We start from the raw sequence: 12,563 nt of genomic DNA on the forward strand, positions 1-12,563 counted from the left end.
TGGTCAACCCCCCGGCCCCCTCCTATACCCGCAAAAGTCAATCCCCCTGACCCCTCCTATACTCGCAACAGTCAATCCCCCTGACCCCTCCTATACTCGCAACAGTCAACCTCCCTGACCCCTCCTATACTCGCAACAGTCAATCCCCCTGACCCCTCCTATACTCGCAACAGTCAACCTCCCTGACCCCTCCTATACTCGCAACAGTCAATCCCCCTGACCCCTCCTATACTCGCAAAAGTCAATCCCCCTGACCCCTCCTATACTCAAAAAAGGTCAATTCCCCTGAACCCTCCTATACTCTCATTACCAGCACTCAGTCACCACTTCTTTCTCCTCCAGGGCCAGCACTGAAATGACTGCTGTCAGTGACCTGAGGGAGTGGTGATGTCACTCCCCCGGTCATGTGACAGTGCTCAGGCTCAGCAATTGGCTGTTAGACCCGAGCACTGCCACAGAGGATGAGGGGTAATGTGGACAGCTGCGGGTAAGACCTGCTCGGGTGAGTATAAGTGGATCAGGGGGACCTTCATGGGAACAGAGTCACTTTGACTCATATGGGCACGGTGACATCGTCTCTTTGAAGCCCAACTCCGGCCCAGCCGCTGACAAAATTTTAAGAAGGCAACATCAGCTAAAATACTCAATCCCTCACCCAAGCACCCCCCTCCACTCCCGGTGAGAGACTTTTCACTCTGTGTGAATGTGGCCAGTGTCATTCAACCTATTTCCTGTGAGCCCGGGGTGTCAAGGACCCGCCCCCTAGAGGGTACATCACCAAACCTCCCTGAGCTCTCAGAGCATTATCATTACGTGGTGCTGTTCCCTTCAGCTTTCAGGACATGGATGTGGCGGGTGGGGAGGAACCGTGACATCACTTGGAAAAAAGGTATGTATAAATATTATCAAGAAATAAATAAAGGCATGGGGGTGCTCCAGGGGGGTGGGGGTGGGGGGCTGGAGTTGGACTTTACCACATGTGTTCTTCTTACAGCACAGCCCATTCTTCGCTGAGCAACTGACGGCATTTCAGGTCTGGCTAACCATGGGCGTGGAGAACAGAAACCCACCGGAGCAACTGCCGATCGTCCTCCAGGTCAGAGCCGCAACCTCTCCATGACGGATCACAAGAACTGAGAGTTATTCTTCAGAGGAGTAATAGATAAGGGGGGGATGGGGGTGGGGGGGGACAGTTTGTGTACCGACGCTTCCCTCCATTTATAGGACCAAACCCTTTAAGCAGGTGTGGGCAACTTCGGCCCTCCAGCTGAGCTTTACCTGCAAATCCCAACATGCCTTTGGGAGTCGTACCTATAGCTGTCCAATGTACGGTAGCACCCGAGCCTGGACATCTTGAACCTTTTGTGAGGACAGACAGTGTGCACATCTAGTTTACATCAATAGGATCTGCCAGCACAGTACAGACAGTTCATTCTGATAAACATTGACTCCCCAACCCCCTCAACATTACATAGAAGGGGAAAGCTAAGTAGGATTTTATTGGATTCTTCAGCAAGTAAGCAGCAATTCTGAAATATGTTTTAAGTTATACTTTGTGAATGAGGACATGTATGATGAAGGGGTTATCTCAGTTTCACCACAAAGTGGAAATACACTTTAAGGCTTCTGCAGAATTATAATATATATATAATGAAGTAAAGCACCAGCATGGTGACCAAGAGAGCAAGATGGAGTCCTGCTTTTCTCCAGTTCTTATTAATCATGCACAGGGACTTTTACTACCCCCTACCCCCTCCTCCTCCTCAAATCTTTTATCCTTCTCAGATTTCTCTGTAATAGATTTTGGTTCTTCACAATTCCTTGTACAAAATATATTATATGCCGTGTTTTATTAGCACTTCCTATATGGTATAAACATGTCTTCTCTTCCCTGTAATGAATCGTTTTTGGCCGACTGGTGAGTCTTGTTTCTCTCTCTCAGGTGTTGCTCAGTCAGGTTCATCGTCTCCGGGCCCTGGACCTGCTGGGAAGATTCCTGGACCTGGGACCCTGGGCCGTCAGCCTGGTAAGGCTCTTTGCTTTGTTCCTCTTCCCGTGTTTGGTGACTGAGCGCTGCTGACCTAATTTAGAGCGTGTGCTGATGGATGACCAGAATTGATACCTCATGAAAGGCGGAGGAAATAGTTTGCTGTTGTGTAATTGTAGAGCGGCACAAGACCCAAGAACACCCGACATAGAAGATTCAGCAGATAGAGAAGTACCATAGAATACACGGCACATGATGAGATCCTTTGCTCAGACGCATGAGAAATGCGAGAGACAAAAAACAAAACGGAGCGCCTCCATAGTGTAAAACGAATTTTAATGGTAAAAACGCACAACTGTATTGTACTTACAAGAAGTCGGTAGTAAAAAGGCATGTAGAGGAAGGGGGCGTGCCCCAGAAACATGTAAACCGAGACCACACAGGGGCAGTGGACGCTGATGCTGCACATCTTTTCAGACTTCAGCTGCTAGATGATTTGACACCCCATTGTTTTCTACACCTGCCTTTTTACTACCGACTTCTTGTAAGTACAATACAGTTGTGCGTTTTTATCATAAAAATTCGTTTTACATAGGGCTGCGGAAATTAAAGATTAATTTCTCGATTAATCATTAAACTTTTTGATCGATTAAAATTATTTTGATCGCTAATGAAAACACTCACCTCTCCGCCGGCTTCCGGGAGTCCCGTCGGCGATCCGTTGGCGTCACGGACATCGACGTCACAGGACTCCTCCCCCCTTCCCCAAGTGGCTCTGTCGGCTAACGAAGGGAGTGGGGGAGGAGTCCGGTGACTTCACCAGACTCCTCCCCCCTTCGTTAGCCGATGGAGCCACTTGGGCCGGTGAGTTTGCCCAGAAACTTTCTGCACGAGCGCCAGCCAAGGCATTGGCCTATACACATACAGCACAGCAATGAAGTCATACAATGAACTAGGATCACACTCATCCAGCACGTTATTATTCTGAGCCTCTCAAGCGGCGGCCATATTGAGTGGAGCAACTCAGAATAATAACGTGCTGGATTAGTGTGATCCTAGTTCATTTTATTACTTCATTGCTGTGCTGTATGTGTATAGGCCAATGTAGTTGGATCTGTATGTACGTTATAATTAATCGATTGAGCGATTAAAAAAAATGTGGGAGCTGCCTCTTCAGTGTGTTCTTTACCATTTCAACTGGCCGATATTGCACGTGGAGGCGCCGGTATTGTTTCTTGTCACATGAGAAATGCCTCCAATGTATTTATAATAGATTTCACATCAACAAATGCTGGATCCACATCGACAGATCTTTAATTTATTGTCCCCCTTTTCCACCTGGTCACTTTTAATGAAAGAACAGAATGAGAGTTGCATACCCCATGTCCAATCACATATAAGTTCCTCCTGTGGGATGGAACGTCCTGTGAAGCATAGCAGAGACATGTTTTCCTGGGTCGGCTTTTGTCAGTCTTGTCTTTCTTTCTCGCAGGCTCTGTCGGTGGGAATTTTCCCCTACGTCCTGAAACTTCTGCAGAGCTCGGCACGGGAGCTTCGTCCACTACTCGTCTTCATTTGGGCCAAAATCCTTGCAGTGGACAGTGTAAGTGGAAGTTTCCTGGCAGCCAAGCCATAGAGACCTAGGTCTGGCATGGCTGTTCAAAGGTTCACTCGGTAGCTGTGTACTTAATTCTGTCTGCGCCTGACCTAGAAATACACTCAATGGCCAAAAGTTTGTGGACCTCGACCATCGCACCTCTATGAGCATGTTGGACATCCCATTCCAACGCCATGGCCATTAATATGGAGTTGTGCCTCCTTTGTGGTTATGACATCCTCCACTGTTCTAAGAAGACTTTCCACAAGATTTTGGAGGGTGTCTGGGAATTTATGTCCAATTTGTGAGGTCAGGTACTGATGGATGAGAAGACCTGGGTCACAGTTGGTGTTCAGTAGGCCTGAGGTTGGATCCTGGTGTTACATAAGACCAGGGTCACAATTGGCATTCAGTAGGGTTGAGGTCAGGTCCTGGTGTTGGATAAGAAGACCTGGCTCACAATTGGCATTCAGTAGGGTTGAGGTCAGGTCCTGGTGTTGGATGAGAAGACCTGGCTCACAATTGGCATTCAGTAGGGTTGAGGTCAGGGCTCTGTGCAGGACACTCAATTTCCTCCACACCAAGCTGGTCACACCATGTCTTTATGGAGCTGTCTTTGTACACGGGGGACAGTCATGGTGGAACCGAAAAGGGTCTTCAAACTGTGACCACAAGGCTGGAAGAGCACAATTGTCTACAATGTCTTTGTATGATGGAGTATTACCAGAACCTTCACTGGAGACACCTAATCTCAGTCACCTGGAGTAGTGTTCACATATAGGAATGTGTATTGGTCCGGTGTTCATAAACGTTTGGCTAAATAGTGTACGCATCACAGACAGACCCCAGAAGTGTCACCACAATCAAAACCTATTCTAATGAATAATTCTCTTTTCTTTCCTCCTTTACCTGCAGTCATGCCAGGCAGACTTGGTGAAAGATAACGGGCACAAGTATTTCCTGTCCGTTTTGGCGGATCCGTACATGCCGGTAAGATTATCATCATCCTTTTAGCACACTTTTTTTTTTAAAGTGAACCTGTCATAAACCAAATTCAGACTGAGCATATGAGGAAACAATACGCACGTAGATGTTGCCTTCAGCATCTCCAGAGATGAAGGCAGCTGAAGTTCTATGCCCGTCTTTACTTTTTCTCTGACAACAACATGCAGGTAGAACAGAGAACGTATTATACAGAGAACGTTATACGTATTTACCTGTTTTACCTGCAGCTCTATTTCTGAAGGATTTTAATATCTTTCTAGCGGTTATAAGGGGCATGGCCTAGTTGTACAATCGATTCTGTTCCCTTGTGGCCGGTTCTTCTCTTAGGATCCCTCGCTGCTTTACTAGGGGAGCCATGAGCCCTGACTCCTGAAACATGACTGGAGGTTGTTTGCCGACTAAGCTCCTCGCCTACCGCACGATATGGGTGATCTGTATAATCGGCACAAGAAGGTGGGGTGGGAACTGAGAGTCACTCACGTCTCCTTTTTATTATGTTCAGTGCAGAGGATGATGGGTAGTTAATATGACCGATGGAATGTTCTTTTTTAGCTTATTATTCTGATTTTGGATTTATTTCAGGTATTTACATGGCCCCGGAGATTTACAAGGCGCATTACATGCTGTACACTCGCATCAGTCCCTCAAGCAGTTTATAATCTGAGGTCTCTATCTCATATACATACATAGAGACACTAGTGTCCGCTTAGGCAAGAGCCAATTAACCTGCCAGCATGTCTTTAGAGCAGGGGTAGCAAACCTCCGGCCCTCCAGCTGTGGGTGAAACTACAAATCCCATGATGCATCTCTCTTCGGGAGTCGTGGCTGTGAGAATCTTGCAATGTCTCGTGGGATTTGTAGTTCCACCACAGCTGGAGGGCCGGAGGTTTGCTACCCCTGCTTTAGAGTGAGGGAAGAAACCACACAGGGGAGAACATGCAAACTCCATGCAGATAAGTGTCCTGGCCGTGATTCGAACCGAGGGCCCCAGTGCTGCAATTCTGAAGCTTCATTTCTTAGTGTTTTATTCGTCCTCTTGGCTTTCTCTCTCTTGCAGGCCGAGCACCGCACGATGACGGCGTTTATTCTGGCAGTAATTGTGAATAACTACACCACCGGACAGGTGAGCTCCTCTGCTGCTCTTCAGGTTCCAGCCGCATCTTCATTTATCAGGGAATGTCCAACGGCAACAAACCTTTAGTGACTAGAATGAATCCTTAAACCAGTTGGATTCAGTGGCCGGGACGGTGTTTATTGAGAAACACAGAACATTTCGGGAGAGTACGTGTTGCCTGCAGGATGTTACAGTGATCTTGCTCCCTATGGAGTAAATTAAACTCTGATTGAGAGATTGTTTGGGTGGAAGGGCCCCTCGCACGGACTGAAGTGCTGCCACTGTCACTCTTGCAGCTCATGCCCATATTTCTTTTCATCCCACAGGAAGCCTGTCTGCAGGGAAACCTGATCGCCATCTGCCTGGAGCAGCTCAATGATCCTCACCCGCTGCTCCGCCAGTGGGTGGCTGTCTGCCTAGGCCGTATCTGGCAGAACTTCGATGCCGCACGCTGGTGTGGCGTTCGCGACAGCGCCCATGAAAAGCTTTACAGCCTCTTGTCGGACTCCATTCCAGAGGTGAGTAGAAACCTTTGCGGTCTGCCTCCGGGCATCCTAACACCTTACGTTAAAGAGAAGCCTATGCTTAGTAGAGGTGCCCATTGTATCTCAGAATGCTGTTCCAGGTCTCTATCCTGACAGGTCCCCTTAAATAAGAACTGTCTGTGCTTCTCATCAGTTACTATGGAGCAGCGGTTGTTTTTAATTGGAGCGCGCTGCAAATGAGGCTCATCTAGTTTAGCTGAGGCTTCCATAAGCCAGTTCTAAGTAGCGGTGCTGGTTCTGGGCAAGTTGCACCTCTGCCCTGGAGCTGGCAGCAGTCCTGGACATGAGATTATGGCCTTGTCCTGTGCAGAATTGGAGCCTCTGCTGGGTCATATATATGATCTTCTGATCGGATCTCTTTAAAGACTGTTGCAGTGCCCATTCGGTGCAAAGTGACCGCTCTTTTTGTTGCAAAGCCACTTATCTGCACCTCCCCCACCTCTCCATTTCTCCATCAGAGCTCAGATTTAAAACTTTACATTGGATGGTGTTCGAGCGTTCACAGGGTTGGTGACTTCTCCCACACAGAGCATAGTGTGCCGGCCTGGCCACCCTGACTCATGCACTGCATCCTGGGACTGAGGCGAGCAGCCGAGCGGGGTGGGGGAGAAAGGTGTAGGAGGTTCGGGATGGTGGTCTTAGTCACTGAGTAGTCAAAACCTCTTGAGGACATTTTCCATAACGAGTCCTCGTTATCCGGCACAGTAAATACCGAGCTCTCCTCTTCCAGGTCCGCACGGCGGCTGTCTTTGCCCTCGGGACGTTTGTGGGAAACTCGGGGGAGAGGACGGATCATTCCACAACAATCGACCACAACGTGGCTATGATGCTGGCCCAGCTCATCAATGATGGCAGCGCAATGGTGCGCAAGGTGAGTGCGTTCTGCTCGTGGCACTGGACTGTACGTATATAATATGTACATATGACAATCGTGTCCATCTACAATATGTTCCATCACTGCCAGTATTCTTGTATAACATTAATATATAGTTGTATGGATATATCGTTTGAAGGCGGTACTAAGAGAAAAATCTATATTCAGCACATCTCTCCAGTATGTGTACGTTTCTCCATCATGTACCCGTCGATCTGCCAGAAATACGGTGAGCTCCTAACTTCCTGTAGAAGCTGACAGTAAAGTGACACTGCTGCACTGAAAGCCCAAGAAGTGTTGTCACCCCTGTTGTGGACTACAGAACTCTGCCCATCACCTCACCCCTCTCTGTCACATACATACATTGATTTCTTTCCCAGCAAAGCAGTACTGCTGCCTTGACTCCCCAGAGCCTGCCATTCACTATGTAGGGGAGATGTAGTTCTGGGGGTGCGCCTGTGTCAGTAGGAACTGACCTCCTAGCAGCTGCCCCTGCAAGAATTTAACAGGCCCGGTGATGATGTCATTAGGAGTAATCGTAAAGCTGTTTCTCGATACAGAAACAAGATAAAGAAAACATTTTGGTACGTGACCCTGAAGGGAAGGAGGTTTGGGAGTTATCGTGGGTAATGCGTGGCCATTCACTTTAACTAGCACCAGTTGCCGTTTTATGATGGTTACAAAGGCACACAAGTACATAATAAAACCGGGTCCGTATAAACCGTCATTTTTCATCTGCTGAGATTGAGCTTTTTATATGAATAGAGTATAATGCAGCCACATGGAGGCTTCTAGATGTTTTCTGGGAAATATGCTACAGATACTTCTTCCTGGTCATTGACTCGCCATCTAGTGAAGGAAGGTCTACATCCCGGCACAATAGGCCTTCAGTGCCAAGCTCCCATATTTCAATTTTTAGGTTCCTTTTGAAGAAAACCTCTACTAAGGAAGTAGGAAGGAAGGCAAACGTTTCTGGAAATGTTACATGGCCTAGAATTGGGTTTTCAGTACTTTCAGTCACTGACCCGGAACAAGTACAAACCATGGAAAAAGCAAGGATAGCAAAACCACTAGTCAGCTCTGCACAGTGCAAATACTGCATTCCCGGGTCCTTTGCCGCCGTCATTAGCCAATTGCCTGAAAGACCTAAAGAATGCAAAAAAAACAACAACTGTTTTGCCTTCTTGTAGCAACTTCTTCAAATTCAAACTTTGTACTGGAAAGTTTGCTGGAGTATAGACTGGGTGCTGAGGGGGGTAGATTAGTTGTTGTGGAGTATAGACTGGGTGCTGAGGGGGGTAGATTAGTTGTTGTGGAGTACAGACTGGTTGCTGAGGGTTGTTGTGGAGTATAGACTGGTTGCTGAGGGTTGTTGTGGAGTATAGACTGGTTTCTGAGGGTTGTTGTGGAGTATAGACTGGTTTCTGAGGGGGGTAGATTAGTTGTGGAGTATAGACTGGTTGCTGAGGGGGTAGATTGGTTGTTGTGGAGTATAGACTGGGTGCTGAGGGTTGTTGTGGAGTATAGACTGGTTGCTGAGGGGGCAACACAAACGTCTCTTATTTCAGACACGTGGATGAATGAGATCTATTTGATTATTGTATTGTGTCCCCTCAGGAGCTGGTGGTGGCTCTCAGTCATTTCGTGGTCCAGTATGAGAGCAATTTCTGTACGGTGGCTCTGCAGTTCATGGAGGAGGAGAAGAATTACCATTTGCCATCTCCATCCTCTACAGGTGAGTGCGCCGGCTGCTGGCTAAGCATTTTACAGGATCCCACATGACCTGCACATAGCACGATGCTAACCTACTTCTAACATTTTAGAGGCCGGCAACCTGACCCCAGTGCGGGAAGCTCCCAGCACCCCTCGCTTACGATCTGTGAGTTCTTATGGCAATATCCGAGCGGTTACCACACCGCGAAACTTGAACAAGTCTCTGCAGAACCTCAGCCTGAGCGAAGAAGGTAAGAAGAGCTTATGAGAAAAACAAACTATTGAACCCTTGCCAAGATTAAAGTTTAAGAGGATTTAACAACCTCCTTAGACCTACCAGCAGATCTTCAATTCAGAGGACTTCCTGATTGGATGCAAAGTAAAATAAAAGTTTAGTATGTCTCTTAGATTCAGTGGAGATATCTATTATAAACACTTTCATATATACACTATATGGCCAGACGTTCATGCACCCCTTACCATCACACCTGTTTGAGCTTGTTGGACATCCTATTCCAAAATCATGAACATAAGTATATGTCCCCCGGACTTCGCGGCTGTGCCATCCTCCACTCTTCTGGGAAGGCTTCCACAAGATCCTGGAAGGGTGTCTGTGGGAATTTGTCCCATTTGGGAGGTCAGGTACTGATGTTGGATGAGATCTAGTCCACAATTGCATTCCATTTCATCCCAAAGGTGTTCAGTAGGGTTGAGGTCAGGACTCTGTGCAGGACACCCAGGTTCCTCCACCAAACTGGTCACACCATGTCTTTATGGAGCTGGCTTTGTACACGGGTCAGTCATGGTGGAACAGAAAAGGGTCTTCACCAAACGGTGACCACAAGGCTGGAAGATCACTATTGTCTGCAATGTCTTTGTATGATGGAGGATTACCATAACTCTTCACTGGACACAACTGAGACCAAGCATTCAGAGGGGGGTCCACAAACGTTTTGCCCTATAAGGCAACTCAACGGGACAATGACTTTCCCTTTAAGACATATTCCTGGCGTAATGAATATTCATTACTCTGATATTTATTATTAACTTTATCATCAAACGATGATGATTAATGAAGAGCAGGCGGATCTGCTGATGAGGAGGAGGATCCTATAATTGAAACAAAGTAAAACCTTTTAAATTGTTTTTGTTCCTTTTATTTTCAGCCTCCGTTGTGCTGACATCACCCTCGTGTGGGCTTCGTGTGACTCACTCTGTCTGATTTTTAATTTTAACAATATAAGCTTTCCCGTTAATGTGCCGCGTCGGTGGCGCGCTTTATAACATTCTGGGGGTGATATGTAAAGTGTGGCCAGCCCTTAGGGGTGCAAATAAAATCTGTTTAAAGGAGAACTATGGGGTTGAGGCTTTTCCCCATAGTTCTCCTTAGGGTAACTGGAGGACACAAACTAGCGTCCTCCCGTCACCCTGGGCTCAGTATACCGCAAGCTGTAGCTCGCGGTATACTGAGACGCCGCAGCTGAAGTGGATCCCGACAATTATGTCTGGATCCACCCAGCTGCGTGACTGACAGCTGGCTCTGCCTATCTAGAGGCAGAGCTAGCTGTACCCGCCCCCTCCCCCATCCGTTCCGCCAGTCAGCGCTGGCCGATCAGGGTGGGGAGGGGGGAATCCAGCCCCTCCCCTGTCACGGCAGAGAGCCGTGACAGGATCGAGAGGTGAGCAAACGCCAGTATGTGTTCGCTCACTTCCCGATCTACTGAGCCGACCTGTGACAGTCTCATTGCCACAGGTCGGCTAGAACTATGAGTGAGGTGAGTGGAAAGAACTCACCTCATAGTTCTCCTTTAATCGGCCCCAGACCAGCAGGGGGGAGAAAGCTGAAAAACCGACTCCCCAGAACCTTTAGAGCGCCAACTATGGCTGTTGGAATGATCTACAAGGGGGGTCCCTTCTTCACCAGCACAATGGCTTCCCTAAGATGCCCACACACTGCGCAATCTGATAATACAATGTCAATCTAGCTTTGCTAAAACTGTGCAATTTGAGGGCCCGTGTAAATAGTCCACTCAACTGGTATTGATCGGCTAGAGCCTTGCACTGCATAGTTGGCGGGAGATCTAATTATCTCCGTGACCTTGGGACCTTGTTGTCTACTCTGCTTTTTGGACCTTCCTAAGACGAGGTCTGAACATTCGAGTGAGTCAGTTTACCATTGCCTGCTGGTTTGCTTTTGGAGTTGATGTTCATGGCGTTGAAGTGTAACGTAAGCCAAAATCTGTTTTCTCTCTATCGTCCATTGAGGGACGCAACTTTGATCATAATAAGCACCCTAGGGTTATACTGCCGTCTACGGGAGAAATGGACACTAGACACATAGAAAGCACAGTGGCGTAGTGGTTAGCGCTTCTGCCTTGCAGCAAATCCTGTCCAGGACACCATCTGAAAGGAGTTTGCATTTTCTCCCCGTGCTTGCATGGGTTTCCTCCGGGTACGCCGGTTTCCTCGCACACTCCAAAGACACGCTGCAAGGTTAATTGGCTCCTCTCTAAATTGGCTCCAGTATGTGAGATAGAGACCTTACATTGTAAGCTCCTCGGGGGCGGGGACTGATGTGAATGTGCAACTATGTAAAGATCTGCGTAAATAGTCGGCGCTATACAAATACCTTTAATAAATAGAAAACTGAAGGCCCGCCCCTTTGAGGTTGTAACCCCTCCCACCTCACACGTGCTCAGTTAGATTTGGTGTCCTCAGAAGAATGGATACGCCTTCCTCATTCAGCTCAGCCAGGTGCGTTTATCCAAAGGGCCGATCTTCCATTTTGCTTCTCGGTCACTGGTTTTGTAATCCCAGCCGCTGTGTGACCGTTATGGAAAGGTCACTATTACACGGTTACGTTTTGGCAAACATTTTGGGGAGAACCAAATCGCAGAAATGGTCTATAGTGGTCATAGACGTTCCCTACCCCTGGCCTACATCGTCATAGATACGAGTCTGGTGTACAATATGGCTGCTTAAGGCCTCATGCACACGAGAAACGTCCTGCACGTACAGCTCCGTGCTGCGTGCGCGGCCGTATCGGGCAGCTCCCGGGAAGGACAGGTGCTGCGTGTGATTAGTACGCAGCCCCCGTCCTTCTCTATGGGAGTACGCGGCCGTACGCTCACCCCAAGTGCAGGTCCGTACGGGTGCGGGTGTCCCGGCTCAGACGCAGACAAGAGATATCCTGTCAGCTTACGAGTACGGACACCCGCAGGGCGGGTGAGCGTACGGCGGTGTACTCCCATAGAGGAGGACGGGGCCTGTGTACTAATCACACGCAGCGCCTGTCCTTCCCGGGAGCTGCCCGATACGCGCACGCAGCACGGAGCTGTACGTGCCGGCCTTTTCTCATGTGAATGAGGCCTAAAGCCTACGTTCTATAGAGGTACATGGGGTTAGAAGGGCTGTACATTAGTAAAACTAAGCAAGCTGATCATTGAAGACGCTCCTTTCTATTCACATCACGTTATTTAAGACAGGCGCCGCCCCACCAGTACGTTATTTCTCAGCGTTTGATGTTCCTATCAGAGGGGTTCCTGGTCATGTGATTATGTCATGTGAGGCATAGTGACCTCATACAGCCTGGAGGGTTCATTGACAGAATAAGCCTCCAGCCTGTATATGGATGCTGCCACCTTCAGGCTGCAGTGGGATCTGATCTGTTTAATATGGTAATTGTCAAATACAATTACAATATTAAAAATAATAAATTAATTTAAAGA

At 48.0% G+C, this 12,563-nt stretch overlaps 1 protein-coding gene across 1 annotated transcript in view; it reads left to right on the forward strand.

Annotated features, from left to right (window-relative positions):
• RPTOR (regulatory associated protein of MTOR complex 1) overlaps window positions 1-12,563 on the forward strand; it is a 158,894-nt gene that overhangs the window by 116,583 nt on the left and 29,748 nt on the right. The window contains exons 10-18 of the mRNA XM_018566513.1: window positions 995-1,096; window positions 1,943-2,026; window positions 3,480-3,590; window positions 4,500-4,574; window positions 5,647-5,712; window positions 6,030-6,221; window positions 6,979-7,119; window positions 8,740-8,857; window positions 8,946-9,086. Of these exons, the coding sequence (XP_018422015.1) occupies window positions 995-1,096; window positions 1,943-2,026; window positions 3,480-3,590; window positions 4,500-4,574; window positions 5,647-5,712; window positions 6,030-6,221; window positions 6,979-7,119; window positions 8,740-8,857; window positions 8,946-9,086 (1,030 nt within the window). The remainder of the gene's footprint in view (window positions 1-994; window positions 1,097-1,942; window positions 2,027-3,479; window positions 3,591-4,499; window positions 4,575-5,646; window positions 5,713-6,029; window positions 6,222-6,978; window positions 7,120-8,739; window positions 8,858-8,945; window positions 9,087-12,563) is intronic.

The sequence above is a fragment of the Nanorana parkeri genome, unplaced genomic scaffold (assembly GCF_000935625.1).
Source record: "Nanorana parkeri isolate BGI_ZX_2015 unplaced genomic scaffold, ASM93562v1 scaffold954, whole genome shotgun sequence".
Classification (NCBI taxonomy): Eukaryota; Metazoa; Chordata; class Amphibia; order Anura; family Dicroglossidae; genus Nanorana; species Nanorana parkeri.